Source organism: Chamaea fasciata, unplaced genomic scaffold (assembly GCF_029207755.1).
Source record: "Chamaea fasciata isolate MVZ Bird 193981 ecotype frontalis unplaced genomic scaffold, bChaFas1.0.hap1 SCAF_2, whole genome shotgun sequence".
In the NCBI taxonomy this organism is placed as follows: domain Eukaryota; kingdom Metazoa; phylum Chordata; class Aves; order Passeriformes; family Sylviidae; genus Chamaea; species Chamaea fasciata.
The window spans coordinates 637648-665304 of record NW_027094087.1 but is presented as its reverse complement, the minus strand read 5'-3'; the positions used below and the strand labels follow the sequence as shown (position 1 = coordinate 665304).

The following is a 27657-nucleotide window of genomic DNA, read 5'->3' as shown; positions in this document are numbered from 1 at the left end:
GAGGATGGCAGCGACCGGGCCAGGCTTAGCTGTGCCCGGGGCCGTGCCGTGTGTGTGTAAAACACCTGTGGGCTTTTATCTTTGTGTGTGCAGTGTCAGCCCCCAGCAAGTCTCTGGGGAGGAGGAGGCGGCGGCTGGCCCGAAACAGGTTTACCATTGACTCGGAGGCCGTCCACGGCAGCAGCCCCGAGAAAGAGCCCGCGCAGCCGGCGCAGGGAGGGGACACTGACCGCTGGGTCGAGGAGCAGTTCGACCTGGCGCAGTACGAGGAGCAGGACGACATCAAGGAGACCGACATCCTGAGCGACGACGACGACTTCTGCGAGGCGGCGCGTGGGGCGCAGCGGGAGCTGCGGGAGCGGCTGCAGGCCACGTCCCTGGCGGGCGGCCGGCGGCCCTGCCCGGAGCGGCCCTGCCCGCCCGGGGACACGCACGCCGCCAGGATGGCCCAGCTGAGGAAGCAGGCCGCCCTGCCCGCCGTCAACGGCGCCGCCGAGGGCCACGGCGAGGAGGTCATCTGGGTGCGGCGCGAGGACTTTGCGCCCGGCAGGAAGCTCAACACGGAGCTCTGAGCCGTGTCCCCGTGTCCCCCCGTCCCCCTCCCCACGATGGATTGCGCACTTGCACACACCGTTGCGGCAGCTCCCGTGTCCGAAGCCATGCGGCCACTCCTTCTTTAGGCAACTCCCGACGCGCCCGAAGCGGGAACGAAACGAGCTCGAGGTCCTGTCTTACGTTACCCAAGGGCTTTCACTCTTTTATTTATTCTAAAACAATCAGGGGCTGGAATTGAACCCGTAGTCACTGGAAAGCAGATCGCTCTGGACGTCTTCACCCCTGTGCAGCGAATGGACAGAGGGGTTGGTGGCCCTGAAAGCCGTCGGTCGTAGGCTCGTCTCCTTCACAAGGAAACTGCCTTTTTAACCTGTACAGTCGCAGTATTCTGACCCCCTTTCCCTCTCTAAATGTAAGAGAATACCCGTGTATTTTAGGAATGCGTGAGGAAAGGTTTGGGATTTTATGTTGTGTTCGGTCCTCTCGGTCTGTGGCTGGTCTAATTTAACGTCGCCGTTGGAAGCTCTAGTTTTACATACTCTTGTAAAGATGCCAAACTCTCTTAAAAGAGACCCAAATTTAACACTTGAAGAAATATTTTTTTGTATTTTACCTGAGATGCAGGGGCACAGAGGGGTAAGAGATTTAGGGTAGCTCCACGTCTAGGATACGAGGCTAGCTTTTTGCAGAGGGTTAGGAATGGTGGTTTTATATTAAAATATGAACTGGAAACTCTTATTTAGGTATAACTTTCTTCAGGAAGAGGTTTATTGTATATGTTTGAGACTGGAGTTTAGTTAGCTAATAAAACGAATAGTAAAGAAAATGACGTGACTGAATTGCAGCGGAGCAGAGGGATCCGTGGTGTGCCCTTGGTGGAGCCCCACAGATCCCTTTGCTCCGCTCTCTCTGGCAGAGTCTGGGCATAGGGGACAGGGAATTCATGGCCAAAAAACTGACCTCACCCACTCTCCTTCCATGGGTGAAACTAGTGTGTTTTCATTCCTTTATAAAAGCTTTTCCACTGCAACAGAGGATGGAAAAAGTTCTGCGCAAGTAAACTTCTTGAACGTTTTAAATCTTTTATTTAAACAGCTAAAACAGGGTAAAACGTGACTAAAATCTCGCGGTTTTTAAGTAGACTTCCAAATACGAAACACAAAATAGCACTTTTTTTTTTTTTTTTTAGGATTTATATAGCTTTCCCCATTGCAGTCTCACCTATAGGAAAAACAAAAAAAAAAAAAAGAGGAAGATTATATGAAATTTTGTTCTGTTTCGTTGGTACCTGTTGATGTTTGACACATCAGCAGGTCCTTTGAGAACCGGAAATTTTATAATAGCCTTAGGATTATATTTTATAAAATCCACTCTGACTATATTTTAAAACATAAGGAAAATTATCCCCCTTTCCCCCGCAAACATCCATCAGTGTCTGTGTGTCCCAGCTGGCATCCTCCCCTCGCCCCCTCCCTCCCCTGGTTTCTGGTGCACTATCCTCGACTTCTGAAAGCTTTCTCTAGTAACTTTTTGCTATATCTCCTGGTTTTCTTTTCTTAAGAGCTTTAGAGGAGTTTCTACCCCCTTTGTATGATCACCTGGTTGTTTTTGTACCATCACCTGTCGGTCGTGTCCCACGTGCTGGAGGGTTTGGCTGTCCTGGGCTGCTCCCAGAGGATGCAGCCAGCACTCAAATACTGGAAAGGCTGGTACTGGGAAAGGTACCGTGGCTCTTGTACATAATGTCATGACATGTCCATGTCAAAGGTTCTTATATATTTCTTTTATAAGCTGAAAGAAGGTCTATTTTTATGTTTTTAGTTCTATGAATGGAACGTTGTAAATGCCTGTCAGAAATAAAATACTGGGGAAAAAAAAAAAAAAATTTCAAATCAGTAGCTGCAGAGAGTGGTGTGTGGAGGCCACAGGGCCACGTGGAGCCTGGCCCAGCAGGGCTGTGAGGTGGAAGGGGGATAGCAGGGAGGAGGCCCTGCATTCCCAGCTGCTCTAGCTCGGGAAGGAGCCCTCAGGTAAGGCTCTGCTCCTGTTTTGGTGAGGGGACAATTCCCATTTCCCTTACGGCATCCGTAACCGGCCGTTCCTGCCGCTTTTCCAGGCTGCTCACCAGGAACCCTCCAGCGAGTGTTTTAAAAAAACGAGGTAAAACAGCAAATTCCGGAAGAATTCCAGAAGCCTCTCTGTGGCCAGTCCCTGTCCCTTTGGGGCGCTGGCTTTATCCCAAACCCCGGGGGTGTGCCGTGGGTTGGTGTTTGTGCTTCCCTGGCCCCGGGAGCACGGCAGCGCTGCGGGCAGGTGAGTGCTGCCAGGCTGTCCCTGCACGGGCTGCTGCACACAGGGAGGAGTTTTATGGGGAAATTGGGGACGGCCGGCACAGCCCCGGGGCTGGCACGGCACAGGCACCCCACGGGCGCTCTCTGAGGGGTGACAGAAGTGACCCGGGAGGGAAATGTGCAGCACTTCCTACAGCATCCCCTGCAGCAGTGCAGTGCTTGCTGCTTCAGGCAGGGTTATTTCCGGCTGGAAAGGCGAGCAGGCTAATCCCAGCTCCTCGGGAAAGTCGGGAAATGCTGAAAAGAAGACTGAGGGCTTCAAGAAGAAAGCAGCACGTGAGTGGTGACAAGTGACAGGTGTGTGTACCAGCTCCACAGCTGAAACGCTTGGGCTTTAAAGCTCTGGGCCGCCACCAGCCAGAAACTGAGGACGACAGAGGGGAAATTCCTGCTGCAATTCCCTGTGAAGCTGGGAGAGGTGAGCACCAAAACCTTGTTTTTGTGCCAGGGCAGACTCCGGTGTCCCCTGTGCCACATCCCCGGCCCACAGGGTGCCCTTAATTAATTGATGACCCCTCTGCATTCACACCTTGGTCCAACAGCCAAATGGTCCGCTGCTGGGGAGAACTCCGTTGGAAACAAACCAGGTAACTCAAGGAAACAATTAGAAATGCCGTGCTGACAAATACAGAGGGCTTGGAATGAATTCGAGTTGTGGGAAACTGAGCAAAGGCAGAAACTGGGATCCATAAAGCTGCAGGGAGGTGTGGGTAGAATATTAAATATGTTCTGGGCTGTCCATGGGTGGAGGGCACGCTCTGAATCGATGCTGGGGTGCTCAGAGTGTGGCAGGAGAGGGCGTTTTGCCCGTGCCCACAATGCTGGGGAGATGGAGGAACTCCAGAGAACAGGACACGGGCTGTTCTGGATCAGCAGTTCCCAGAGCCAGAGGAGCCTCTGGATGCTGCATTTTAAACCCAATTGCCCAGCCGTGGTTCCAGCGGAGAAAAACCTGTCGCCTTCTGGGTTGGTCCAGCAGGAATCCTGCTCCTTAAACTTTTTCTGTGGGAGCCTGGAGGTTCCTTCGGCTGCACGGGGTTGGGGTTAGGATTAGGGTTAGTGTAAGGGTTGGGGTGCGGCAGCCCAGTGTTCTCCCCCCAGACGTGCTGAAGCCTTTTCCCTGCAGCTGCTCCGAGCTGCCAGCCGCAGCACGGCACCGCGGGATGGGGCTCTCCCTGCGCTGCGGAGTGTTCCCGGTGATTCCTGCTGGCCTGGCACGGTCCGTGCCGTGCCCGTGGCCGCAGTGAGCCATGCTGGGTGCCGATGCTCGGTGCTCGATGCTCTCTCCCAGGTAAATCCGGCATTTCCCGCATCCCGCTGCTCCCGCTCCGTTCCCGGCGCGGCCGGCGGGCGTCCCCCTTCTCCCGCAAATCCCGGCCGGCTCCTCGCAAATCCGAGCGCTTCCCGTCCTTCTCCAAAGCCATAAACAGCAGATGACTCCCGGGCAGGCGGCGGCAGCATCCTCCGCTTTGCTGGCGCGGCAGAACCATCCCGTGCCGGTGGGCTTGTGCGTCATTCCATTAGGGAAAGTCATTTCCAGGGATGGATTCGGCTTCACTTCATCTCGGCGGAGATTAAACCCCTTTAATTAACTCCTCAAGGGGAATTAGAGAGCAGAGTAACTCCGCGGTTGTTTCGGAGGGGTGAGGCTGGGAATGATCTCAGCGCTGGAGCGGGCAGAGGGATGGGGAACAAAGCTCGGGTAGAAATGCACTTCACAGAGAATCTACTCCACCCCCTGCCACAGGTGCTGGGAGAGCACTTTAAAAGCCCTTCAGATCTCCAATAGGAAATTAAAAGGCTCAAGCGGAGTGAGAACATCAGCTTTCTTCGAGGTCACTGCAATACCAGGCTATTAGTTGAATTATAGCACGGAATACGCCAGGAAAAGGAGATTAAAAGTAAGTTACTTGAAAAGATAAGAAAATCCAATCCTCTGCTCCCTCTAACCCTCATGAGACATGAGAAGATGAGCAGCTGGTAATGAAGAGGCTTTTAAATAACCCTCCTTTGCCTTTCCCTGTGTAAAAAGGCAGGGAAAGAACTGTTGTAAAAGGTAAAATAAAACAGAGTGTGGGGATAAAGGTTGTAAAAAAAAAACCCCATTTTTGAAAGCAGTAGCTGAGTGTGGGAAGATTCCCCCCAGTGTGGCACAGAGGAGTTGGAGCTGAGGGCTCAGCTCTCTCTGCACCTCCCCAGGGAGCTCAGGACAGGATTTCCAGGCAGTGCAGGGAAATGACAACTCCTGGCATCACTTCTGTAGGTGGCCCGGAAAGATGCTGCTGCTGTTGGGGCAGGGCAAAGTCAGGAGCATCAGTGTGGGGACTCCAAACCGGGCTGGGAGGGTGGGCAGGGAGAAGATGTGGCTGGGAAGAGAGGCATGAAAAGGAAGCACCACAGAGCAGTTGTGTTCAGTTGTGGGGGAGTTAGGGCAGGTTCATTTAGGATATTTAGGCTGAAGGGCTTCGAGCTGTCAGACAATCCTCCTGCTCCCAAAAACGGCAGCTACACCTGAGTGCGGCACAGATCCTCTTTGGGGAATCGCAGTGCATCGATTAAACTTCCTCTTGGATTCCTGGTCCTGAAGGCAAGGAAGTGAAAAGGGGATGAGGAAGGGCTGTCCCCTCTGTTGCTTTTAGAGGAGGGAAAGGGCTTTTCTCCGTCCCAGAGGGAGGTGGGGTTGTCTGGAGGTAACAACAGCAGTCCCACCAAGCTGAGGGCTGCACCACTCACCTGTGGTGTCCGCTTTGGATAGAGCATTTTCTTCCCAGGACTCCTCCATCACTGTCCAGGCAGCCTTGCCTGCAGGTTATTGACCGAACATCCCTGGGACACGGTGTGTGTTTGCACAGGGCCAAAGGGACGGCATCGCTTTGTCCCTCGGCTGGTACAATGAAATTCAGCTGAATTGGGGCCTGGAGGGACTGTCAGCACAGCACAGCACAGCACAGCACAGCACACAGAAATGCTGAGAGAGGCAAGTACACAGCCCTGTGCTCAGACACAGAGGGATAAAACCCACCACAACCGTTCCTGCTGGTGGCTCTCTTGTTTTGGTGACAGCAGAAGAACCCTTCCAGGAGCTGCCATGGATGTAAGGGGATGAGGAGGTTTTGCGTCAGTTCCTGTGAAAACTGCTGTCTGATCACTGAGACAGGAGTTGGGGACGACACAAAGGCAGAAGGCTCGGCGAATCCTTGACAGCCTTGATTTGAACAGGAATAAATCAAAATCAAAGGACTCTGGTAGCTCAGTTTGCCTGCCCCTGCCTGGGGAAAGTTCTTCCTGCTCAGACTTCACAGGGAGCACAGACAAATTTATCCTGCTGGAAGGAGAAGCTCCTCACCTGCACGGGGCTGGGACATGCAGGTCCCTTCAGTGCAGGGGGCAAACAGCTTCATTTTCTCCTTTAAAGGCAAAGCAGAGAAAGAGATGAGGTTTGTGTGGGATACATTCCAACAAATACACCTTTTCTTCAGCGTGGCAGGGGATTTTGTTCACCCTGGCACTTGGGGAAATGACTGATTTCACTGCCAGCAGTTTGTGCAGCCCAGCCCCGAGGTTACCTTCCCTGGTTTTGCAGAGAAAGAAACTGCAGGGTGTTTCAGGGCGCAGGGTGTGACAGTGGATTTCACAGCCAAATGTCACCTCTGAACAGTTGGCCTTCCAATGATAAACAGGAACAAGTTGGTTTTTGGTTTTGGGGGTTTTTTTTTCCTGTTTTCCTCGGGGCTTTGCTCCATCTCTGAGCAGCAGAATGAATTTCCCTGGGTGTGATCTGCTGCCAGCTCCTGGGCCACCTCTGGAGCCCTGAGCTGACACCACAGGTGAGGTCTGAGCCTGGTGGAAATGAGGGAGCTTTAAAATAATTGTAGGAAATGGTTTTAGTGACCTTTTAAAATCTTGGCTTTAATTAATTAGCCAACACACATATAAACTATAAATTGTGTGTTATTCTTAGATTACTCTCAGCAAAGTTGTGATAAGCTGCTTTTGTGGGAACACAGCTGGGGAGAATGACTGAAACTTTAACTTTTGGAAAACTCCGATGGGCTCTAATGACCAAAGCTTGGGAGAGGAAGATGGATCGCTGTGGTTGGACACCAGGAACGCAGAACTTATGGGCCACAAGGACAGTTTGCAGAAGGCAGAAGGTAAAGAAGAGCCTAAAAAATGTCTTGGAAATTGGAGGGGAAATGTACTAAAAACATGGATTAATTAGCATGGGAAGTGAGAAATAACAGCCAATAGAGGATAGAACGCTAATTAATGAAAGAGAATGATGTCATTTAGAACCAATGAACAAGAATTTCTTCTTTTTTTTGCTAAGGACGTATAAATAAGTGGGAAAGGATTTTGTCAGGAATAGAGCCGTGCCTGACTTGCCGAGAGGAGGATTTGGTACCAGGGGAGTGTTGAGACAACCACTCAAAAGCTGTCACAGCAAGTACACAGCAAATATCTGTCATACCAAATTTATGGGGCCAGCAGCTCCCGAGGAATGAGGGAGCCTTGGCTGTGGAGTTAAAGCTGTCCCCAGTCCAGAGGAGGGCAGGACCCACCCACGGGGAGCCGGGCTTTGGAGATGCTGAGCAGCAGGGAGTTCAAAACCACAGGGACTGATCCTGCAGGATGGCCGGGGGAAGCGCGGGAGACACTCAGCCCCCAGCTGTGCTCACAGCCCCTCTGCTCCTTGTGTGGCCACAGCACAGCGCAGGCTCCTCGTTCCCCAGAAGACGAGGGAAGGTTTTGTAAAAAAAAAAAATGAAAGAAACAGCTGGATGTTTCTTAATCGCTGCAGGCACAAATGGAGGAAAAATTGCTAATCAGGAGTCTATTGATGGCCACACAATTCCCAATCATTCCATCTGCATCGCCTGGAGCTGCACTGCTGGGGAAAACCTGGCTGCTGGGAGGCTGGGAAGAAGCCAGCAGGGGACAGGACCAGGTAGAATTTGACATTTTTCCTTGGGTGTTTACTGTAAGCACCTTTTAAATTCCTTTTTTGTTTGTTTGTTTGTTTGTTTTTCGTTTTGAAACGAACCTCTTAGTTCTGCCACCGGGTTCCTGCGCTTCACAGGCCTCTCTAAGGCTCCGAACTAATTTGCTTTTTGCCAATTAGATAAAGATATTAAGCGAGCGCCTTTTGGTCCTCGACAGAACGTTGTCGCCGGTGAACAGCGCTAATTGTGTTGACACAATGGATTTACCGTCCCCGCAAAACGCCCGTCTGTTCTCACGCCGTGGATAAGGGGCTTGACAGAACTAATGCTGCTGCCAGGGGATCCTCATCAGGCTGAATTATCAGCCTGACCAAACGCCGCCGGTGGAAAGGGAAAACGCGGCGGCTCGGGAGCGACGCGCAAACACGTGGACTTTGGGGTGGGGCTGTGTGCTCCCAGATTCCTGCTTGCCAAGGTGAGAATTCCCCACCCCGAGCCCTGCCAGGCCTCCTGCAGCCAGGGGGGTTTGTTTTGGGCTGCCCAGGGAGGACGGGCTCTGCTGCTCGCTGCTTCGTTCAGCCTCCTGCGCTTGGCTGAGCTCCTGAGGCGCTGCATTCGGCCTGCTTTCAAACAAAACGCGCTTCTCTTGTCAAGAGCTCTTAGTGCCCCTGGGAGAGGAGGGGGGAAATCATGTCTGCCGAGGTGACAGGACAGATTTGTTTTCATTTACTGCGGCCAGAAATAGCCCTCCCCTAAACAAGGAGGTTCTCTTTCCTTTCCTGCTGCTCTAAAAGCAAGTGTGGGTGACGTGGCTGTGCCTGAAACTCTCCTGAACTTAAACATTTTTTAAAAACCTTTCAGAGCTCTTGATACCCAGATAGGTTTCACTCTTTGCTGCCAAGAGGTGACTCACTAAAGGCTCTTTTCCCATCTGTCTGCAGGAACAATGTTGTGCCTTCTGAAAGGTGTAGGGTCGCTGGAATAATTGGTTTCTCTCCTAATAATGGCATCCTGATTGCAGATGATGGCCTCTTTTTTTAACCTTAATGAAGCTGCTCCGTGCATTTGGCAGGAATAAATGATTTGATGGAGGTCCTCACGATTTCCAAAGCCCGACTCTCCTGGCTCTTACTGCCAGTGAATGTATGGACTGAAATTAATTTCCAGCATGGTCTTTTACCCACTTAGAGGCCAAGTCCTGCTCAGAAAGAGCACAATACAGCTCGCTGGGCCCACTTCAGCCCTCTTCAGTCCCAGTTTTTGGGACAGTTTTCCTCTGGGAACACCATTTACTGTGAGGAGAATGCTCTTGCCTTTTGGGGAGAGTGTGGCGGGTCCCAGAACCCGACACTTACCTTCCCTGTTGGAGTGACACTTGTGATTTTGTCTTTGCTTTGTTTTGACTTAGGAAAATCAAATAACATGTAAACAAATCTATTTTCACTGAGCTAAAGGTTTCTAATTTTTTGAGGTGTTTATGTGGGGTTAAGGAACCTCACAGCTGCATGTTTTTATGAATAGATTTTGAGCGATTAGGTAAGTTTGTGTAACTTATGGGCAGAGAGGGTTCTGAGCCACGGAGGAACTGTGGTTACATCTGATCCTGTATTTTTGCTGCGTCCTTTGCCTGATCCTAACCTGCAGCACAGGGCTGGCACCAGCCCCAACCCGCCCTGCCTCCATGCCTTTAATGAGCAGCTCTATTCGATTTGCTTCCTAGCAAGCAAAACAAACCCCAGCAGCTCCCTGCGACCCAGCAAAAGCACGAATTCTGTTTCTTGTGAGCACATGATGCTCTGCTTTGCCGCAAGCTGAGCTCGCGCGGCATCCGCGCTTTGAGAGGAGGTTTTGGACGCGGGGCCGAACTCTGGGACCTGGCTTAGGAAAGGAAAGGCGGCTGACGAAGCATCTCCCAGACACCCTTCCTAAAGAAATGCTGGGAGCAGCGTGATGCAGACGGGAAGGAGGCAGGGAGGGAGGGAGATCTCCTGGCTGGCCTCTGAGCACTGGAGGAGCAGGAAGGAGCAGAGCAGCCTGTTCGTCCCCTGCCCTGGGGTTTGGGCTCAGCCTGGGGGAGGACTGCCCAGACAGGATGGTTCTGCCTTTGGGAGGAGCAGCGGGAATCTCCCTGGGGTGCAGTCCCACGGGAGAACCGCTCTGGGGTTTGTGGGTGCTTTTAAAATACCCCATTGCTGTTCTTTGCCAAAAACGTCAGTGTCTGCAGCAAAGACATTCCCAAAGTCCTTCTGGTCCAGCAGGTCGAAGTATCCCAGAAAAAGTAAGACCTGAAGAGTCAGCAGGGGTGAAAATCCTTTGTGGGAGCCCACAGGCAGCATCCTTCTCTGGTCATCAGTGTGGCTACTTCTTCTTTTAGAAGAAACTCTTTGAAAGAACAACAAACACAAAGAAGTGGAGAATCCTTTTCAGGGAGGTTGGAAACAGCAAGAAATGTAACCACTGGCAGAGGTAGAACTGTGAGGTTCAAATCTCCGGGATCTGGTGGAACTGGGGCACGCCAGCGTTGAGTAGATCATGTAGAATTATGCTTTATAATGTTCTTGTCCCCCCTCTAAGCGTGGGGGGAAAGCGGATTTTGGCGCGGTAAATTCCCTCAGACCTGGGAACGTTTTGCAAAGCCAAAGTAGATTTGCCTGCGTCGCATAAAAACTCTGAAATTAATCCTTAGCCAAAACCTGAGCCTCTCTGGGGCTGGCTAACGTGGGTTTGCCATGGGATGCCATGCAATCAATACAGCACATGGTGCAGCAGGGCAGGGCTGGGCTGTTCCTGGGATTCCTCAGGGCCCAGGCTTGGGCTGTGGGGCTGCTGCCACTCACCTGTGTAGGTGCAGGTGTGTTCTGAGCAAACAGACACGTGGGGTGGATAGAAATGTCAATTTGAACCAATATAATCAGCAGATCTCTTTTTTTTAAAAAACACAACCCCTTCCCAGAATCCATTAGGACAAAACCACAAACTTCCTTCTAAAAGATTTAAAAAAAAAAACAAAAATCCCTTTGTCAATCCAATCAAAACTTTGCACCTTGCTGGAACTGCTGGAGTATAATAAGACCTAATCCTTTTTTCATTCAAGCTGATGGGATGTGAGCTCAAGAGAATAATTTTTAAAAATACTATTAATATTGTTGTTATTATTATTATTATTGATGTGCTTGAGAGAGTGTGTATTTTTCTCCCCCCTTTCCACGTTTCTGGTTTGATTTGCTGGTTGGTTCCCTCTGGGCCAGGCCCGTCCTGTTAAGGCAGCATTATCCCGGCCCATGCTTACTTTGGGATTTATCCGAAGGCAAACCCCGTTAAATTATGGTGCTGCATTATTAACAGGCCATATGGGCATCAGGCTGGGGAGGGAGAGAGAAGCTTTACAAGGGCACAGGAAAACAATCTTCCAGATCCTTCCTTCTCCTAATACATAATCCTGAGTGCAGGAAGGAGATGAAATATTGAAATAGTGTGCAGGGCTGGGAGGGACGGGGCGTTGTTGAGCTGCTCTGACAGGGCTCCGTGGCACCTCTGCTGCTCCTGCCCAGCACTTGGTTCAAGCCACAGCAGTTTTTAAGTGTTCTCTGGCCCGAGATAAGCACTGAAATCATTTCCCCCCCCCCTCCCCGTGTTTTCTGTCGGGTTTATTCACTTGTCTGCAGTTCCCCGCTGCAGAAACTGGGTGTAAGAAGAATTACAGGAGCTGTTGGAGGGCATCCAAAGGAGGCAACGGGTAAAAGCTGGGCCCCGGCATTTGTGAGCCCTGGGGTTTCAAACTCTCAAAATCCTGGGGCCAAAACTCCCCAGCTCCTTCTCCACCTTTTCCCGCAGGAACCCTGGCATGGAGCTGCAGTGGAATTCAGAGCTCAGCGCTGAAGTTCCCAGCCCACTGTTCCTGTGTGGGAAGCAGCTGGTGGAAACCAACTCAGCTCCCAGTGAGAGCCACGGGGTATTAGAGGAACTCCAGGGGAATATTTGGATGGAAATGAGAGCTCTGCTGGTGCCCACAGCTCGGCTGGCGGCAGGGAGCTGCCTCTGCCTCAGCAGCAGCGGCTCCCAGGGAAAGGGGATGGCAGTGGTGTCCCTGTGCAGCTGAGGGATGGCTCCTCATTGCCCTCTGCCAGCCTGGAATAGCCCCGTGTCCCCCACCCTGGTGTGACATTCCCTGAGTGCCATCATCCCCTGTGTGCCATTCTTGCCCATATCCTGGCCTGCCCCCTTCACTGCCGCTTTTCCTCTGCTCGCCTTGGAAATTCCTGCCTTTCTGGGTTTTCTCCAGCGGTAAATATTTCCTTTTTTCTTGGTTTGTTTGGGGGGTTCTGTTTGTTTTGTTTTGCTCGTTTCGTTTGGGTTTGGTTTGTTCTTGCCGGGGTTTTTAGGGTCGGTTGGTTTGTTTTTAGCGTTGCAGGCGCAGAGGCTGCACGCAGCAGGAGTGGGAATCTGGGGGAAGCGCTGTCCCCCTCCTGCAGGAGCTGAGGCCTCGCTGTGTGCGGCTGTTTGTGTTTGGCCGCCCTGCCCAGGTGAGTGCAGCGCCCAGCTCTGCGCTGGTGGCACCCGGCACTGACTCCCCAGCTGTGCTTTGGCTCCTGGCTGGAATTTTAATGCCTGTTGTATCTTCCGCTGCCCTGCCTGGGGCTGCCCCTGCGCCCCGGCGCTGATCCAATGGCTCCCTGGGCATCCTCTCTGCTCCCAGACCCCCATGAACCCCTTTCCAGGGATTTCCTCCCTGGAAATCCCTCCTTGCGCTGAAAGAGGCTCCGTTTCCATCCTCTGCTGATGGTTCTGTTGGAGCTGGAGCTCTCCATGCTCCGGGGAACCAGCTTGTCCATCTTCTGTGGGAGCAGTGGTGATTCCTCCCACCCCTGCTGCCCCTCTTTCCCTCTCTCTGCGCAGGGAACTGGGGAACAGGCCGTGGTTCTGCTTTGTCTGCCCCACCCCTAGGCTGGCTGGCCACAGAAAAGCAAAATTTGGGATAAAAAATGGGGCTGGAAAGGGATTGTGCTTCCCCGGGGAGACGTGGGGCTTTCGCTTGGCTTTGCCTCTTGGTTGTAACGGATTTGTGGTGAGGAGCAGCTCTGGGAACTGCTTTTGGTGCAAGAGGGGAGAGCGGCAAAAGCCTCGTGCCTTGTGTTCCATTTGTTCCCCATCCCTGGGACGTGGTCACAACAAGCCCCGGAGCCATTTGCTGGGCTGGGCTGCTTCCCTGGGGGCTCAGAGCACCGGGAGCACAGTCCTTGGGCCGGGAGCTGCTCGGAGATCCCAGAGAACATCCCCTGAGATCCCAGAGAACATCCCCTGAGATCCCAGAGAACACCCCCAGCCCATATTCTCTCTCTCCTGGGATTTGGTGGGCAGGGTTGGCACACGGATGCTCCTCGGCCCCTGGGGCTGCAGAGGGAGGAATTTTCCTGGCTTCAGCTGTCCAGGAGAACAGGGAGGGAGCCCCAGCTGTGCCCGGTGTCCCTGGTCCCGCTGGTGTGGGAAGGACGAGGCTGGAGAAGGGCCTGTCCTGCCTGTCCCCTGTCCCCGGGGCTGGGTGAGCTCGGCCTGGGGTGTCGGGAACAGGCAGGGAAGGGTTTGCAGAGTTCCCTGCCAGCACTGCAGCAGGGCTGCAAAGTGCAAGGGAGCGGGGTTAGGTGGGATGTTGGGATGGAATTCCTCCCTGGGAGGGTGGTGAAACCCTGGCACAGATTCCCAGAGCAGCTGTGGCTGCCCCTGGATCCCGGGAAGTGTCCAAGGACAGGCTGGACACTGGGGCTTGGAGCAGCCTGGGACAGTGGGAGGTGTGAGAGGTGACAATTTGGGTGCCGGGGACAGGAGCTCCCAGCGCAGCTCTTTGATGGCCTAGGTGGGAATTCCTTTTCCCATGCGCTGGAGCTCTGTGCCAAACGGAGCAGGGAGAGAGTGCTGCTGTCCAGGGCTGCTGCTGGATGGCTTCCAGAGGGAATTCCCAAAGAGCAGCCCCTAAAGGATGAATTCTAGAGAGAATTCCCAAGGAGCAGCCTCTAGGGGGTGGCGCCAGAGGGAGCAGGGACAGGTTTCATCACACTCCAAAAGGAATTTCCCCGTTATCACCCGAGCTCAGGTGTTCAGCATCTCTCTCTGATGCGGGACACGCTGAGATACCCGAGGGTCATTCCTGCCGGATTCCCAGCCCGGCTCTGCCTGCAGCCCTGCTCAGCCCGGGGAGCTCTGGGCTGATCAAACCCCTGAGCAGCCTGGAACACCCTGAGCGCCTTTGTCTGGGTGCTGTGCCGCAGGGAATGAGGGGGCAGGATTCATCAGAGCGGGTTTTGTCTCTCTCCCCCAGCTGTGCCTGACCACGGTGCCCTCATCTGGGAAGGGCTGAGGCAGCCTGGAGTGAAGAAGCCGGGACTTCGAGGCCAGATTCCTGGAAATCAAAGCCCGAGGACTCATCGTTTGCGGGGAATATTTAGCACAGCTTTTGCAGGTATTTCAGGGCAGTAATTGCTGCCTTGGCTCCAACAGAAACGTGGTTTGGGCTGGAAGGGACTCTGGAGCTCATCCCGTTCCAGCCCCTGCCATGGGCAGGGACAACTTCCACTGTCCCGGGCTGCTCCAACCTGGCCTTGGACAGGGATCCAGGGGCAGCCACAGCTTCTCTGGGCACCCTGTGCCAGGGCCTCAGCACCCTCCCAGGGAGGAATTCCTTCCCAATATCCCATCAAAACCTTTTCTCTTTCCTTTTGCAGCCATTCCCCGCATGCTGCTCCTCCAAGCCCCTTGTGAACAGCCTCTCTCCATTTTTCTTGCAGGTAGGTCCTGGCAGGCTGCAGACATGAAGTCCTGATTATGAGGAATTCATGACTGACTGCACGTTCTGGCGGTGTTTTGGGATAATGAGAATTAATATTCATCAACAGCCTCAGATGGGAATTTGTAACAACAACCGAAGGAAAAAAAAAAAAAAGGCAGCCTGTTTGAGATCTGTAACGATAATGTTCTTTCACAGCTGCTTTTGTGAGGGGGGGACAGTTTGGCAGCACTAGAGCTGCTGTTGACTCTCCAGTTCGTGGTGGAATGATGAAGCGAATGTTCCCTCCCGAGGAGCCCAGAGCTGCTGACGGGAGCTGGAGGCACACTCTGGAGAGAGTCTGGAGCCTGCCGAGCTGCGGGGCTGTAAATTGGTGCCACTCCACTGCACTGCCTCCATCCTGCCTGCATCCCATGGAAAACAGCACCGAGCGAAAAAGGAATGATGTCGTTCTTCTTCCAGCTTTAGGAAAATGAATTCATGCTAAAATGGCCTTCTCTTTCATTCCCCCCCCCCCACATATAACGTTGGATCCTGTGTGATAATTTATCCACAGAAACACGGTTTTTTCCCCCCTTACTCCTAATGGGAAATTTCTGCAGACAGAAAATCCTTCAGTGTGAGGAGGCCAGAGGCTGGTGCGAGCTAAACAGAGGAAGATTAAGATCAAATACAAGATAAGAGGCAACGGCAGCCTCAGAAGAAAATATTTAGATAAGGATTATTTGGGGCACTGCAGGGGAGGGAAGAGAAGGGGTTGGAAGTGAAGGGCTGGGCTTTTCCTCGCCGTGTTCCTCATGCCCGTCTCCAGCACATCCCTTTGTTTGTTGTCCTTGCAGCTGCACAAAAATCTGCGGGAGCCACCATGGGAAGGAACCTGGCCTGGCTGATTTTCCAGAGGAACCATTCCCTGCCCCTGCTCTGGCTGCTTTTCCACAGGAACAATTCCCTGCCCCTGCTTCCCTGCAGAGGGTGAGTCGTGGGTTAACCACGCCAGGCTCACAAAGGTATTTATTTACAGGCATGTTTTATAGGAAATATAAATATAGAAATCATTTTATTAAATAGGTGTAGGGATGGAAAACCAGGACGGATGAGAGCAGCCACGGGTGTGGACAGGTTTCCCAGCCATTACCGTTTGATCTTTAATTTCATGATAGAAGCCAACACTATGGATTTAGCCTGAGGCATTTGACCAAAAGGGAATTTTTTTCTTTTTTTTTTTTTATCTGCCGAGGAAACTGATTTTAGGGGTAGCAGCTTCTCACCTGAGCACCTCCATCCATTCTCTGCCCTGCCTGGATTTTCCTGCCTGGATTTTCCCTGCTGAGCTCTCAGTGCAGGGCCTGGGCAAGCAGGTAAATCTGAAGTTCTGCTCTAATTCCCACCTGTGAAATCTTGCCGCAGTCATTGAGGAACCCGGGCTGGAACAGAAGCCTTGCCCAGTGGTTTTTATCTCTAATGAAGTGTCCTGGCACACTTGTGGGAGTGCTGGGAGCCAGCCCTTCACAGCAGGAATGTCAGGAATGCTGAATACAAAAGCCCGGGGACCTGTTAGAAAAGGAAATGAAATGTAATGTGGTGGTGTGACCTGCAGCAGAAGGGCCAGAATGACGGGTTTTGTCCGGAGATGTGAAACTTTTCACCACGTCGGCTTGGGCAATATTTGTACCCGTCTGTTTTTAGGACGTTTTAGGTGCAAATACACAGAAGGAAAGTGCCTGCAGCTCTCACCTGCTCTGGAGAGGAGCAAGAGGAGGAGGGCAGAGCTGGGACAAGCAAGGAGGAAAACACGCAGGTTGTACAGGCAAGTTGGAAACTGACTTCGGGGGTATTAATGCCTTAACGTGGTGGGAAAGGGGAAGGAAAAAAAAAAAAGCAAGGAGGAAAGGAAAAGTCAAAATCTGCCTGCACGTCTTTGTTTTCTAACACGCTAATAGGATCCTGTGGCTGACAGGGAGCTCTGATTAGGCCACTCACAGGCATTTCTGATATTTCCCCACGATGAAATGACATGTTTGAATAGAGAAGAACAAAAAATGAGATTCCTGACTTGCCCCTTCCCTGCCTTTTAATTATAAACGAGCAGATGCAATTCGTTACATGAAATAAGATTTCCCCACACTTCCTTCCAAAAATGGTTTTGAGCAAGATAAGGCACTTAAATTTAATCCCTCCAAGAATGCACAAACACCGAATCCTCGTTGCAGACACAATCGTACCACGAGTTTGCACAAAAGCTGAATGGTTCCGTAAATTAATCAATAACGTGCTGAAATTATATTTGCTCAGCTAATTATTTCCCAAGTCCTGTAAGTGAGAACTCCAGCAGCCTCTGAGAGAAATCAGCCCCGCTGCCTGTCCCCCCTCTGTGTTTCCCTCCTGATGCATTATTGAAGGGCTTGTTTATTTGTTCTGCTTTCCCTTTGCCCTTCGAGTGGCAACCACGGGGCTGCAGAGCCCTGCAGTGACAATTCCAGCTCTTCTGTGTGGACTCTCGTCAAATCCATCCCAGCAGGGAAATGCTGTGCATTTCTGGGCTCTCCTCAAAGCCCTCCTTGGGGGAGCAGGATTTAACCCCCCTAAGGAAAACCTGGGGGGATTTTTGGTGGTGGAAATGCTCCTTGACCGGGTTCTCAGCCTCGGGATTTTGAAGGGCACAGCTTCAAGCATGAGACGCTGTCCAGGGGCTCCTTCTGACTCGAGTTACCCTGTGGTTGCAGGAACCCGGTTCTCCAAGGAATTGCCCCCACCCGGTTTTCCTGCAGTCCTGTACCCACCAGTGATTGCAGCAGGCGAAGCAAAGCAGCAAACAAAACCAGGAGGACAACCCGGGGCTCAGAGGGCCAGAAGCAGGAGGAGGAGAGGTTCCCCTGCCTTCCCGTTTCCCCACGTTTCCCCGGGCAGCAGCAGCAGCTGCAGAGGTTGGGTAAGTCAGTGGCTATGAAAGACAAGCTGGATGTGGGGATTTGCAGAATGCCTCTTGCCTTGCCTCCCCTCCTGACCACGGCTTTCCACGCTGGGGGAGCACAAAACATTCCCAGTCAACGCCTCTGGTGTGCCACCTTCAGCACTTCTGCCTTTGCTTCTGCTCTTGAAGAGATGTAAGTGGCAGGAGCAGAACTAGAGGCAGGAAAGTTCAGGTGGATTGCAGCAGGCTTGTATTTCAATATCTGGGTAGTGATAGCCTCAATTGTTCTTTCCCCGTGTAACAAATTAGGTTTTCTCCTAATGTGGAGTTCGGTTTTGCCACAGAGGAATGCTGCTTTCTGCCTGGGTTTTTATTTCCCATGCTAGGGCACATTCAGAGATTGGGCTGCACATTTCATGCACACATTCATAGCCGTAGGAATTTGTAAAAGGATCTGCTGCTCCCTGTCTGTCTGGGGTTTTTTTTTTCTTAGATTTTTACCTACGGTTCCTGTTGTTCTGCTTTCCACAAATATCTTGTGAAAATATCACCTGGCGTTTTCCAGGAAGGAAGGAAAGGAAGGTCACATCACACCAGAACTCTTTAATGAGCAGTTCCCCTTCTTGCCGTGGATCCTAAAGGGTTTTTGGTTTGGTTTTTGAATAGCAGGGGTGTTTTTGTGAAGTATTTGTGCAGCTACAGCTCTCACAGGTCCTGGGGCACAGGTGCTTCCCATTGCTCTTCCATCACAGGCAAATTGCTGACTCCTGCAGGGGAAAACCATTTGTTACAGGGCTCCCATCCCATCCCATCCCGAGGAGCTGAGTGTGCAGCCCTTGGAGCACATGGACATCTCGGGGATCCTGCCTGTTCCCTGCCTCTGCTTCCCCCTGCAGCTTTGGCACTGAGCTGAGGTGGAACGTTCCTGATTTCAGAACAACCCAGGGACCGCAGCAGGGTTTTCCTGGGGGGGCTGATCCACCCCTCAGCATGAGCACAGCAAAGGGCAGCGCTTGGGGGGTTTATTATTGTCTTTTAAAAAGAATTACTCCAGGGCAGAGCATTGCCTCGGAAGGCACATTTATCCCAGGGGGCTCTGGCTGCTCCCAGCTCTTCCAGAGGGATTCAGGGGTGGGCACAGTAGGGGGATGAGAACCTGCCCTGGCCTCTTGCTGCTCTCTGCTGTGGCTGCGGGCTCAGCCACCCCAGTGGCCTCTGGGCAGCGTCACTGTGGCAGTGCCTTGGCTGATTTTGGTATTCCTTGGCTTATTTTGATACTCCTTGGCTGATTTTGATATTCCTTGGATTATTTTGATATTCCTTGGCTGATTTTGGTATTCCTTGGCTTATTTAGATATTCCTTGGCTTATTTTGATACTCCTTGGATTATTATGATAGTACTTGAGGTTGTTTTGATATCCCTTGGGTTGTTTTAGTAGTACCTGGGGTTATTTTAGCAGTGTTTTGGAACAGTTTTTGGGCTGCGTGTCTCTGCTTTTGCCTCGGGGTGCATTTTGTAGGACAAGCAGTAACCAAGGGCTGAACATTACAGCACGGTGTCAAACTCTGCCCTGTTGCAATGAAGAGCAGAGCTGAGCGGCTGAGGGGTTCTTTTTTTTTTCTGCCTGGGAGAGGAGGGATGACAGTGAATAAAGACAAGATAATAATGGTTTAAAAGAAAAGCATTCACTGAGGGATTGATTTACTGCAGGCTTAATGGAGGGTTGCATGGAGAGTTTGCCCAGCAGAGGAAGGTGAGCTGAAATACACGGAAAAGTTTCCCTTCTCTCAGAGAATAAACACAGCTCTCTGTGCACATCCTAATTACCCTCCTTCCAGGGAAAGGTAATATTTCCTTTGTAGCCCATTTCGGTCACACTCATTCACAACCTGCTTTTAGAGGCAGCAAGCCCGTGGCTTGCAGCATTCCTGTTCCAGCATTGCACAGAGCACAGACGCTCTGCTGGTTGCTGCCACAGGGCTCTGCGGTGTAAAAATAAGTATCAATATAAGTAGAAATAGAAACATAAATGTGAATGTAATCACAACATAAATATAATTATAAATATAAACATTGTAAATGTAAACACTACAAACCTAAATATAAACCTAAGTATAGACCTAAATATAAACCTAAATATAAATACTAATACGTGTTTTTTAGACAGGGGTCTTTAGTGCAGTCCGGGCAAGAGTTTCTGCCGAGACCCACTCACAGCAGCACAGTTTATAGGCAGAAGGGACAGAACCAAGCACAGGGTGTGCTCACAGTTCCCACGAGAACGGGCTGAATTTTACTGTTCCCGTTAAGGTCGTGTCGCCAGGATGAGCAGCAATGTAAAGAAACAAAGCCCAGTAAAAAAAAAAAAAGAAGCAATTCCAGACAAATTGATTCAATGAATGACCCAAAGCAATCAATAGCAGCAATATTTTAATAGAATTTTGCGACCAATTAATGAAGTGTAACTCCACACCCACGGAAATCAATGGAATTGTGCCTTTGACTGAACTGGGGACATCATTCAATTTGTGGTGTTTAATGGAGAACAACGTTCTCGTTCTGGAGTTTGACTGACTCTTTTAATATCTCATTGGAAGTTTATGATGTGAAACCCCTTTTTTTTCCCCGCTCAGGGACAAGAGGAATTCTTTGGGGCATAAGCAGAATTGCCTCCAGGGAGGAAACCAAGGGGCCCTGCCCTGTCCCCCCGAGCTTTGGGCACATTCCATGGGAGTGGAGCCTTTCCAGGTGCCCTCTGGAAATGGATGCACACCCTGCAGGGCAGAGGAGGGAAATCTGCTCTGGCTCAGGTGGGTGAAGCTCCCTCGGGAAAAGCTCTGAGCTGCTCCCTTGCTCCTCTCTGTGATAAACCCACCACAATTGCTCCCGAGAGTTGTTCCTGCTCTGAAACCTGCAGAGCTGGCTGTGCTGTGGTGTCCTTAGAAATCTGGCCCAGCCCTCAACGATCATTTTCCCCGGAAAGGGTTTCCAGGAGGCCTGAACTCCATGTCCTCACTGCAGGCTGAGGCTGCTCCGAGATTCCCTTCCCGCAGTCTGCAGCTTTCCTTTAGATCAGAAAGCTTTCCCTGCTCCCAGCTGACTTCCCGAGCCTCTCTGAGCTCAGCTTCATCACCCCCAGGCCTTTCCTCTCTGGCCCTCTCCTCACACTCAGCCCACACTCCTTCACCCCATCAGGTGGTTTCGGGCTGCTTCTCCTCTCCCTTTCGGGTCTGTTGCCCCAAACCCAAGGAGAGCATCCCAGGGGAGCTGCACAGAGAATTGGAGTCCTGGGGGGAGTAAGAGGAGACCCCAGAGAAGTCCTTGGCTCCAGCAGCAGCAGCAGGAATCAGTGTCTGGAGATGGGAACGGGAGAGTTCTCCTCCCAGCACACCTTGTGTTGTTTCACTGCCTCCACTTTACGTTCCTGTTACTCTTTGCCATCCCTCCAGTGTCTCTGGGACTTCCCCACTGCTGGCCCAGATGCTTTAATGAGGTCCAAATGGATTCGATTTTATCAAGTAGAAAATGCCACCAAACAAAACCTGAACTTTTTTTTTTTTTCTCTCCATCCACGCTGCATTTTATTTTACTCTCCATTTGCTTCCTGAGGAATTGTTAAGCCTCATGCATCCCTGAGGTGTCCGGTGTAATTAAGGAAGAAGAAGTGCTCAGGATCAGAGGAGCTGCTCTCCCTGGCTGCTCCAGGCACTCTCCCCTCCTTGGCAATGGCCTTGTGCAGAGATGCAGCTCCCCTCATCCTAAAGATCCTTCAATTCCATCTTCTGCTTCTCCAGCATAACAGGTTTCCTGAGACCTCCTCCTTCTTTTCCCTTTAACCCTTGGTTTGCAGTCAGTCTGCACACATCAGACTGCTTCCCGTCCTTTTTCCTTCCCCAACTCCCAGCACATGGTTGGGATCAATATTTATTAGACATCCCTCCTTCTCCTGACGAGCTGTCCTCTGTGCATTTCAGAGCTGGAAGGGAAGCAGCTGCTGCTGGACCGTGGGCAGAGGAATTCCCGTTTTGCCTGGCCAGGAACAGCTCTGCCTTGTCCCTGAGGAGGAGCCCTGTGCCCTCAGGAGTGGGGTGCCACTGGTCTGTGCCCTGGCAGCCAAAACACGAGGGGGACCTGACTGGGCAGGTAAGTGTCCAAATCACGACCAGGAAAGCTGCAAAACCCCCTTTTCTTCATGGTTTCTTCATGCCCTGGGAATCTGCTGCGTTTCCAGGAGCTGGGGGCCACCAGGAGCCCCCAAACGCCCTTGCAGGTGCTGCCTGGAAGCAGCAGAGCATGGCAGCAGTTTTCTGGCAGCTTGTCCCGCTCCCTGTGTGCAGGCTGGGAGGTGACAGATTCCTTGCAAAAGCCTGGAGCGCTTTAGTGGATTGAATCCTCGCAGGAGTGTTTAATATTTGATTACCGGAGGGTTTTGTTCCTCTGCAAGCAGGTTCCTCAGTGTCCAGGAGCCAGGCTCCGTCGCACACGGGGAGCCTGGCAGCTCTGTCAGCCCGGGCATTTGGGGTGTGCTGCAGGAGGTGACAGAAAGGAAATGTGAGTTCTTTACGATTCCAGCGTCAGTCAGGGGCCGCCTCAAAGCTGGAGCTGGAGGTCAGTGCCCCAGGTGACCAGGGGACACCCCATCCTGAGCAGAGCAGGAGTTCCTCTCACCCCAGAAGGTGACCTTTCATCACCTTTCATCTTGTACCATTAAAAACATGACAGGGGCGTGGGCAGCAATATGAAAGGTAGCACAAATAAAAAAATCTCTGTTGGCTTCGGGCCATTTTCTCCCGAGCTAAAACCAGACCCGAGATCGCCTTGTGCCTCAGCAGCAGGCTCCAGAGGCAGCAGTCAACCGAAACACCACAGGAAGGCACGGGAGCAGCGGAGCAGAGTGAGCTCTCACTGAGCAGCCCTTCGAGGAGCTGAAAACAGAGAGGGTAACCCGGCGGGAAAGGACTGGGGAGGGCAAGGCACCAGCAGCAAGGAGCTGGTCACTCCCTCCTGCTTTCAAAACGAACGATCCCAGCCCGCCCTGAGCCCGCTCTCACAAAACCCAGCAGGTTTCCTGGCAGAGCAGGGGGCGGCCGCAGCCCCCTGCCCACGGAGGGATGCAGGGATGATGCAGGGATGATGCAGGGATGATGCAGGGAGGATGCAGGGATGATGCAGGGAGGATGCAGGGATGATGCAGGGAGGATGCAGGGATGATGCAGGGAGCCCCAGCCTGCCGGGAGCCGCAGATCACTGGGACTCCAGCAGGCCCTGAGCTGAGGTGTGCCTTTGATAAATCTCATCTCTGCCTGCTCAGGAGCGTTCCGGAGCCTCCAGCCCGGCTCATTAGGCTGCAGCACGGCCACCTCCCTGCTGCTGCTGGGAGCCCACCACGAGCTCTGGCCATCGTGGCTGCACGTTTGTACAGGATCAGAGACTCCTGCTCTCTCTCTAGGTGTGTTAGCACTGTGAAATGACAGGTACGAGAGGTTGTTCAAAGGGGAGTTAATCCTGCGTTAGGGGAGGCAATCCGGTGTTTATGTTATTGATGTCTCCAACTAATCAAACACCGAGGCTCAGTGACAGGGTCTGTTAATCCCGCGGCCTGGGGATGCTCCACTTCTCCCTTTCCAAGGGGCAGCAGCACTTTGAGAGGCAGAGAGGGAGCAGAAGGTGGTGGCCCAGGGAGAGATCCAAATGGACATCCCGACTGGGAGGGAAGAGCCAATGGAAATGTGCGGGGATCCCGGCAGGGACGAGGTGTGCAGGCTCCGTGCTCCCTCTGGGAAGGCAAATGTCGGGGCGGACGTGTCTGCAGGAGAACTGGTCCCGTCCTCCCGAGGCTGCGGAGCGTTCAGAGAGCACGGCCGGGGGATGATGATGCACGGCGAGGAGTGCACAAAGTCTGGCCAGGTGTCAGCAGGGAATTCCTTTTGTTTCCTCCCAGCTGAGCCTAAATCCGGGCCGTGCCCACCCTGGGAGCCTGTGCGTGCCGCCTGCTCTGAGAGGGAGCTTTGGGAAAGGAGCTTTGGGAATGCCCCAGCCAGCCAAGCCTCTCTTTCTGAGCACCTTTAACTGGAGCCGCGGTGCTCTGGGGGGCACGGGGCTGGGAGAGCTCCCTCCAGGCTGAGCCAAACACGGGGTTTACCTGCAAAAGATGTTCTTTTTCCCACAGGTCAGCAAAGTCAGGGACTCACTGGCATCTGGGAGGTTCAGGAGGTTTTCCAGGTCCAAGATATTCACGGTGTTTTGGGGTTTTATCCCAGCCTGTCTCCTGTAAAGCTGCTTTTAGCTTCTGAAATTTGCCTTCGGCTTCCATTTGGTGATTTCCCCCTGCTGCCTCCTTCCCCTCCGGTTCTGACCAAAGGAACCATCCTGCCACTGGACCTGGGCAGTGTCCCCTGGGTGTCCCCCTCTCCTGCTGGCACCTGCCCAGGATCTGCCCCCCCAAATTCCCACTAACAGCGAACCCCACTGGGCCATTTGGCCCTCCCTGGCTGAATTGCTGCATTTTAATCCCGTTTTACTGAGCAGTTTTCATCTCTGCAGCCATGCCCTGGTGATTTCCCGCATGGCCTCACCTGCTGACCCTCCTGGAGCATCCAAGGGAGAAATATTTCCAGCAGCCCTGATGGATGAGGCAGCAGGAGAATGGACTCAGGGCACCAGGCATGGTCTGTGCTCACCTTCAGGAGCTGCCTGCCTGAAAATGCTGCACAAAGGAGTTTTCTGTTTGAAATAAAATAAAATAAAATAAAATAAAATAAAATAAAATAAAATAAAATAAAATAAAATAAAATAAAATAAAAAAACAACACCAACAAATGCTGGTTTTGAGAGGGATTTTCCATCACAAATAGATTTCTGGGTGTGGAGTTAAAATAAGAGACCCAGACCCACAGTCTGGGGAATTGGAGGTAGAGGAGGTGCAGCAGGACGGATGGAGCCTGTGCTCAGTGCCGTGGCACAGCTCTGGTGTGCAGGGCTCCTCCCAGGGAGCCGTGTCCTGCCAGAGCAGGGAGCTTCTTTTGGACCAGCTCGGACTCCTGACCTCATCTCCTGCTCCGGGGCACGGGGCGAATTTCTGCGCGGCAGGATTCTTCTTTGCTCTCTGTGGGAGAGTGGCGGAACACTCCTCTCCCTGTAAGCACAGACCTGATGATGGGTTTATTTCTGTGTTTCACACCTCAGCTGAAGACGTTTTCTTTCCTTTCCAGATTCCTGGTTGCAGACTCGAAGCTGAATTGCCCAGATTTATTGGGAGCGCTCTCCACATGGAAACGTAACATTCTAGGGAATAAATTGCATTATCTGGCACTTCCTTCCTTCCACGGAGTAACTGGGCTGTGGGTGGGTTGGGTGGACAATTCCCTTTCCCTGCGTTCAGCTTTGGCTTTGATCGTGTTGTGTGGGCACCTAAAGCTGTAATTAAATTAATACCGTCAAAGGCAAGGTCTGGTATTTCCAAACACACAGAGTCCACAAGCAAGAAAACCAGAATGTGTCTGTCTTCAACGGCACTTCCAGGTGCCTTTACTGTCTTTGGTGGGCCGATTTTTTAAACCTTTATTTTTAATCGGCCGGTTCAACGAGCTGGAGTGAGCAGCCGCAGCACATGCCCTTCACCGCCAGCTGGGAGCCGTCATCACCCAGCACCGGGGAGGAGGAGGAAGCAGCCAAAGGCGCAGCAGCAGCAATCCCCGGGCTGCCCGAGGCGCATCAGCCTCTGGAACGTGCGTCTGCCCAGGCTTGCAGGGATCCGTGCGGGCCGGGCTGCAGCTCCGCGGGAGGGGCTCCGGAGCGGTGTGCTGCACACCCTGCGCATCCTTCCCACATCCCAGCGCTGCCCCCAGGGCCACCTGGCTGAGGTCATTTGTTGGAGTGGGACGCACACGATGACAACGCTTCCCTTCTCCTTCTCCTGGAGGATCACCTCCTCGCTGTGCCTTTGCTCCTGGATTCCAAAGCAGGAGTGTGAGGCTCAGCCACTTCTTGGCTTCGCTGCCCTTGCGAATTCTGGAGCTGGTTTGATGAGAGCGAAGCTTTGATGTTGGCTGGAACGCTTGACTTTCCTGTACCTGTCTAATATCATGAACAGGCTTTTGTACTTGATCAAAATGAGAAATGTACATTAAAGGGCTACACCAAGTGCCTGTTGGATTGGTTTAAAGGAAAATAACAATCCGATGTTTTCCCGGGGCTGCAGCAGTCAGAAAATGAGCCCCACTCGAGCCTCGAGTTTAGCTTTTGTTGTAGGAACAACTGTAACGATCCATTTGACGCAGTATTCAGGCAGAAGGAAGTTCAGCCTTTCTGGATTTCACCAGGGCTGCAGTCTTGCAGTTAAGGAATTGTTAGCCCTGCAACCAGGCACCTTTAATTGCATCCCTGCCACTTGCTTAATTAAGCAGCCCTTCATCCAGGCTGTGAGCAGCGGTGGGACCAGCCCTGCCACACCTCTCCCCGGGCTGCCATTGGCTGCAAACCTGCCGGGCTCGACGGGCTACGCTCAGAGGGGATTTCAAAGCCAAAGAAAAGAAAACAGCAGCGCCTTGGAGCAGCCAGCAATGGATTTCCACCCGTTTGGACTCCAGACAAAAACCCGACCTGCCGCTGGAGGAGACCGCTGGACAAGAGTTCCCTCTCCTGCTGTGTGAGTAGGCGACCCTGGGAGCCCTGGGCAGCGGCCGGAGCAGCTCTGGGAGCGGCCTTGGGAGCAGTTTTGGGCCCGGCTTTGGGAGCAGCCCCGGGAGCAGCATGGCCTGCTGTGCCCTCCAGCCCACGGGGCTGATCCTGGGCGGCGTGGGCATGGCGGGCGCCCTGGCGGCCGCGGCCATGCCCCAGTGGAGGGTGTCCGCCTACGTGGACGGCAACATCGTGGTGTTCGAGACCATCTGGGAGGGGCTGTGGATGGACTGCATCAGCCAGCTGGGCATCAGGCTGCAGTGCAAGTTCCACGACTCGGCGCTGGCGCTGCCGCCGCCGCTCGAGGCCTGCCGGGCGCTCGCGTGCGTGGCCGTGCTCCTGTCCGTCCTCTCCTTCCTGGCGGCCATCGCGGGGGTCAAGTACAGCCGGCGCGGCAAGCAGGAGCCGCGGGCCGTCAGCATCCTCATCCTGGCGGCCGGGGTGGCCTTCCTGCTCGCGGGCGCCCTGCTGCTGATCCCGGTGTCCTGGACCGGCGCCGCCGTGGTCCGGGACTTCTACGACCCCGCGGTGCCGGCGCCGCTGAAGCGGGAGCTGGGGGCCGCCCTGTACGTGGGCTGGGGCAGCGGGGCCCTGCTGCTGGCCGCAGGAGCCGCCTTCTGCCGCCGCCGCTGCGGGGCTGCCCCCGGCCCCAGCTGCCCCGGGCCGGCCCGGGCGGGGGGCCCGGCCCCGCGGGTCCGTGCCTACGTGTAGGGGCTGCCCCCGGGCACGGAGCCGGGGCTGCTCCGGGCCGCACAGGGCCTCAGGGACCACCTCGCCCGCCCCGGCCACGACGGCAGGGACGCCTTCCACCATCCCAGGGAGCTCCGCGCCCCGTCCCGCCCGGCTTTGGACGCTGCCAGGGGCATCCTGCGATCTTCCTGCCGGACGCGTGCTGATCGACTTCTGAGTTCACCTCTGGGTGCGTAACGGAGGAGTGACTTCGGTGCTTTGCCGCTCCCTGTCGACGTGGATATCTGCTCTCTAGCAGCCTGGCAGGAGCCGCCCTGACTCAGGTCTTTGGCCAGAGCACAGTCCCCGTTTCTCCGGGGATGAGGAGCGGCACGGGGACAGCAGCAGGCACGAGGCTCTCGGGAAGATGAGCAGCCTGTGCCGGGCTGCAGGGAAGGAGCTGCTGCCCCCGGAGCCTGAGCCGCAGGGGGAGCAGGGCATTTCCCTCTGGAGCGGAGAGACTCCGTGAGGAGTGCTCTGGCAGCCGTGTGCAGCCCAGCGGACAGAGAAGTTTCCAGGGCCGGCACGGAGGTGTTTGCGCTGCCCCAGCAGAGGCCTCTGGGATTGTCCATGGGTTTCCCTGACGCTTGTGGAGCTGCTGTATCCTCCTCATCTCCTCTGCAGGGCGCGGAACGTGGCTCGTGGGGCCCATTTTTGATCTCTTCCCCGCAGCCTGCCGTGGGAGCGCTGGCTGCCCCGCTCTTTGCCAG

General features: G+C 53.4%; 2 protein-coding genes and 1 long non-coding RNA gene across 3 annotated transcripts in view; all 3 read left to right on the top strand.

Moving 5' to 3' along the window:
* The window catches only part of TIAM1 (TIAM Rac1 associated GEF 1), a 133113-nt gene extending 129856 nt beyond the window's left edge, over positions 1 to 3257 (top strand). The window contains exons 28-30 of the mRNA XM_066207232.1: positions 94 to 2585; positions 2672 to 2868; positions 3078 to 3257. Coding sequence (XP_066063329.1) covers positions 94 to 572 — 479 coding nt within the window. The 3' untranslated portion in view covers positions 573 to 2585; positions 2672 to 2868; positions 3078 to 3257. The remainder of the gene's footprint in view (positions 1 to 93; positions 2586 to 2671; positions 2869 to 3077) is intronic.
* An 8429-nt stretch (positions 3258 to 11686) lies between these two features.
* Positions 11687 to 23702, top strand: LOC136303619 (uncharacterized). The gene is made up of 12 exons (XR_010724269.1): positions 11687 to 11787; positions 12253 to 12372; positions 14163 to 14303; positions 14566 to 14628; positions 14826 to 15634; positions 15865 to 15985; positions 16314 to 16434; positions 17351 to 17556; positions 20173 to 20349; positions 21514 to 21682; positions 21984 to 22988; positions 23481 to 23702. It is a non-coding gene; the product is annotated as an uncharacterized lncRNA (long non-coding RNA).
* Positions 23703 to 23770: 68 nt separating this feature from the next.
* On the top strand, positions 23771 to 26929 carry LOC136303074 (claudin-8-like). Its single transcript, XM_066206690.1, has 3 exons — positions 23771 to 23855; positions 24083 to 24676; positions 24751 to 26929. Exon 3 carries the CDS (start codon positions 26291 to 26293, stop codon positions 26927 to 26929), a length of 639 nt encoding a protein of 212 aa, XP_066062787.1. The 5' UTR covers positions 23771 to 23855; positions 24083 to 24676; positions 24751 to 26290.
* Positions 26930 to 27657: the final 728 nt, after the last annotated feature.

Coding starts and splice junctions, on each gene's coding strand:
- LOC136303074 (XM_066206690.1), top strand. CDS start 26,291: ATGGCCTGCTGTGCCCTCCAGCCCACGGGGCTGATCCTGGGCGGCGTG.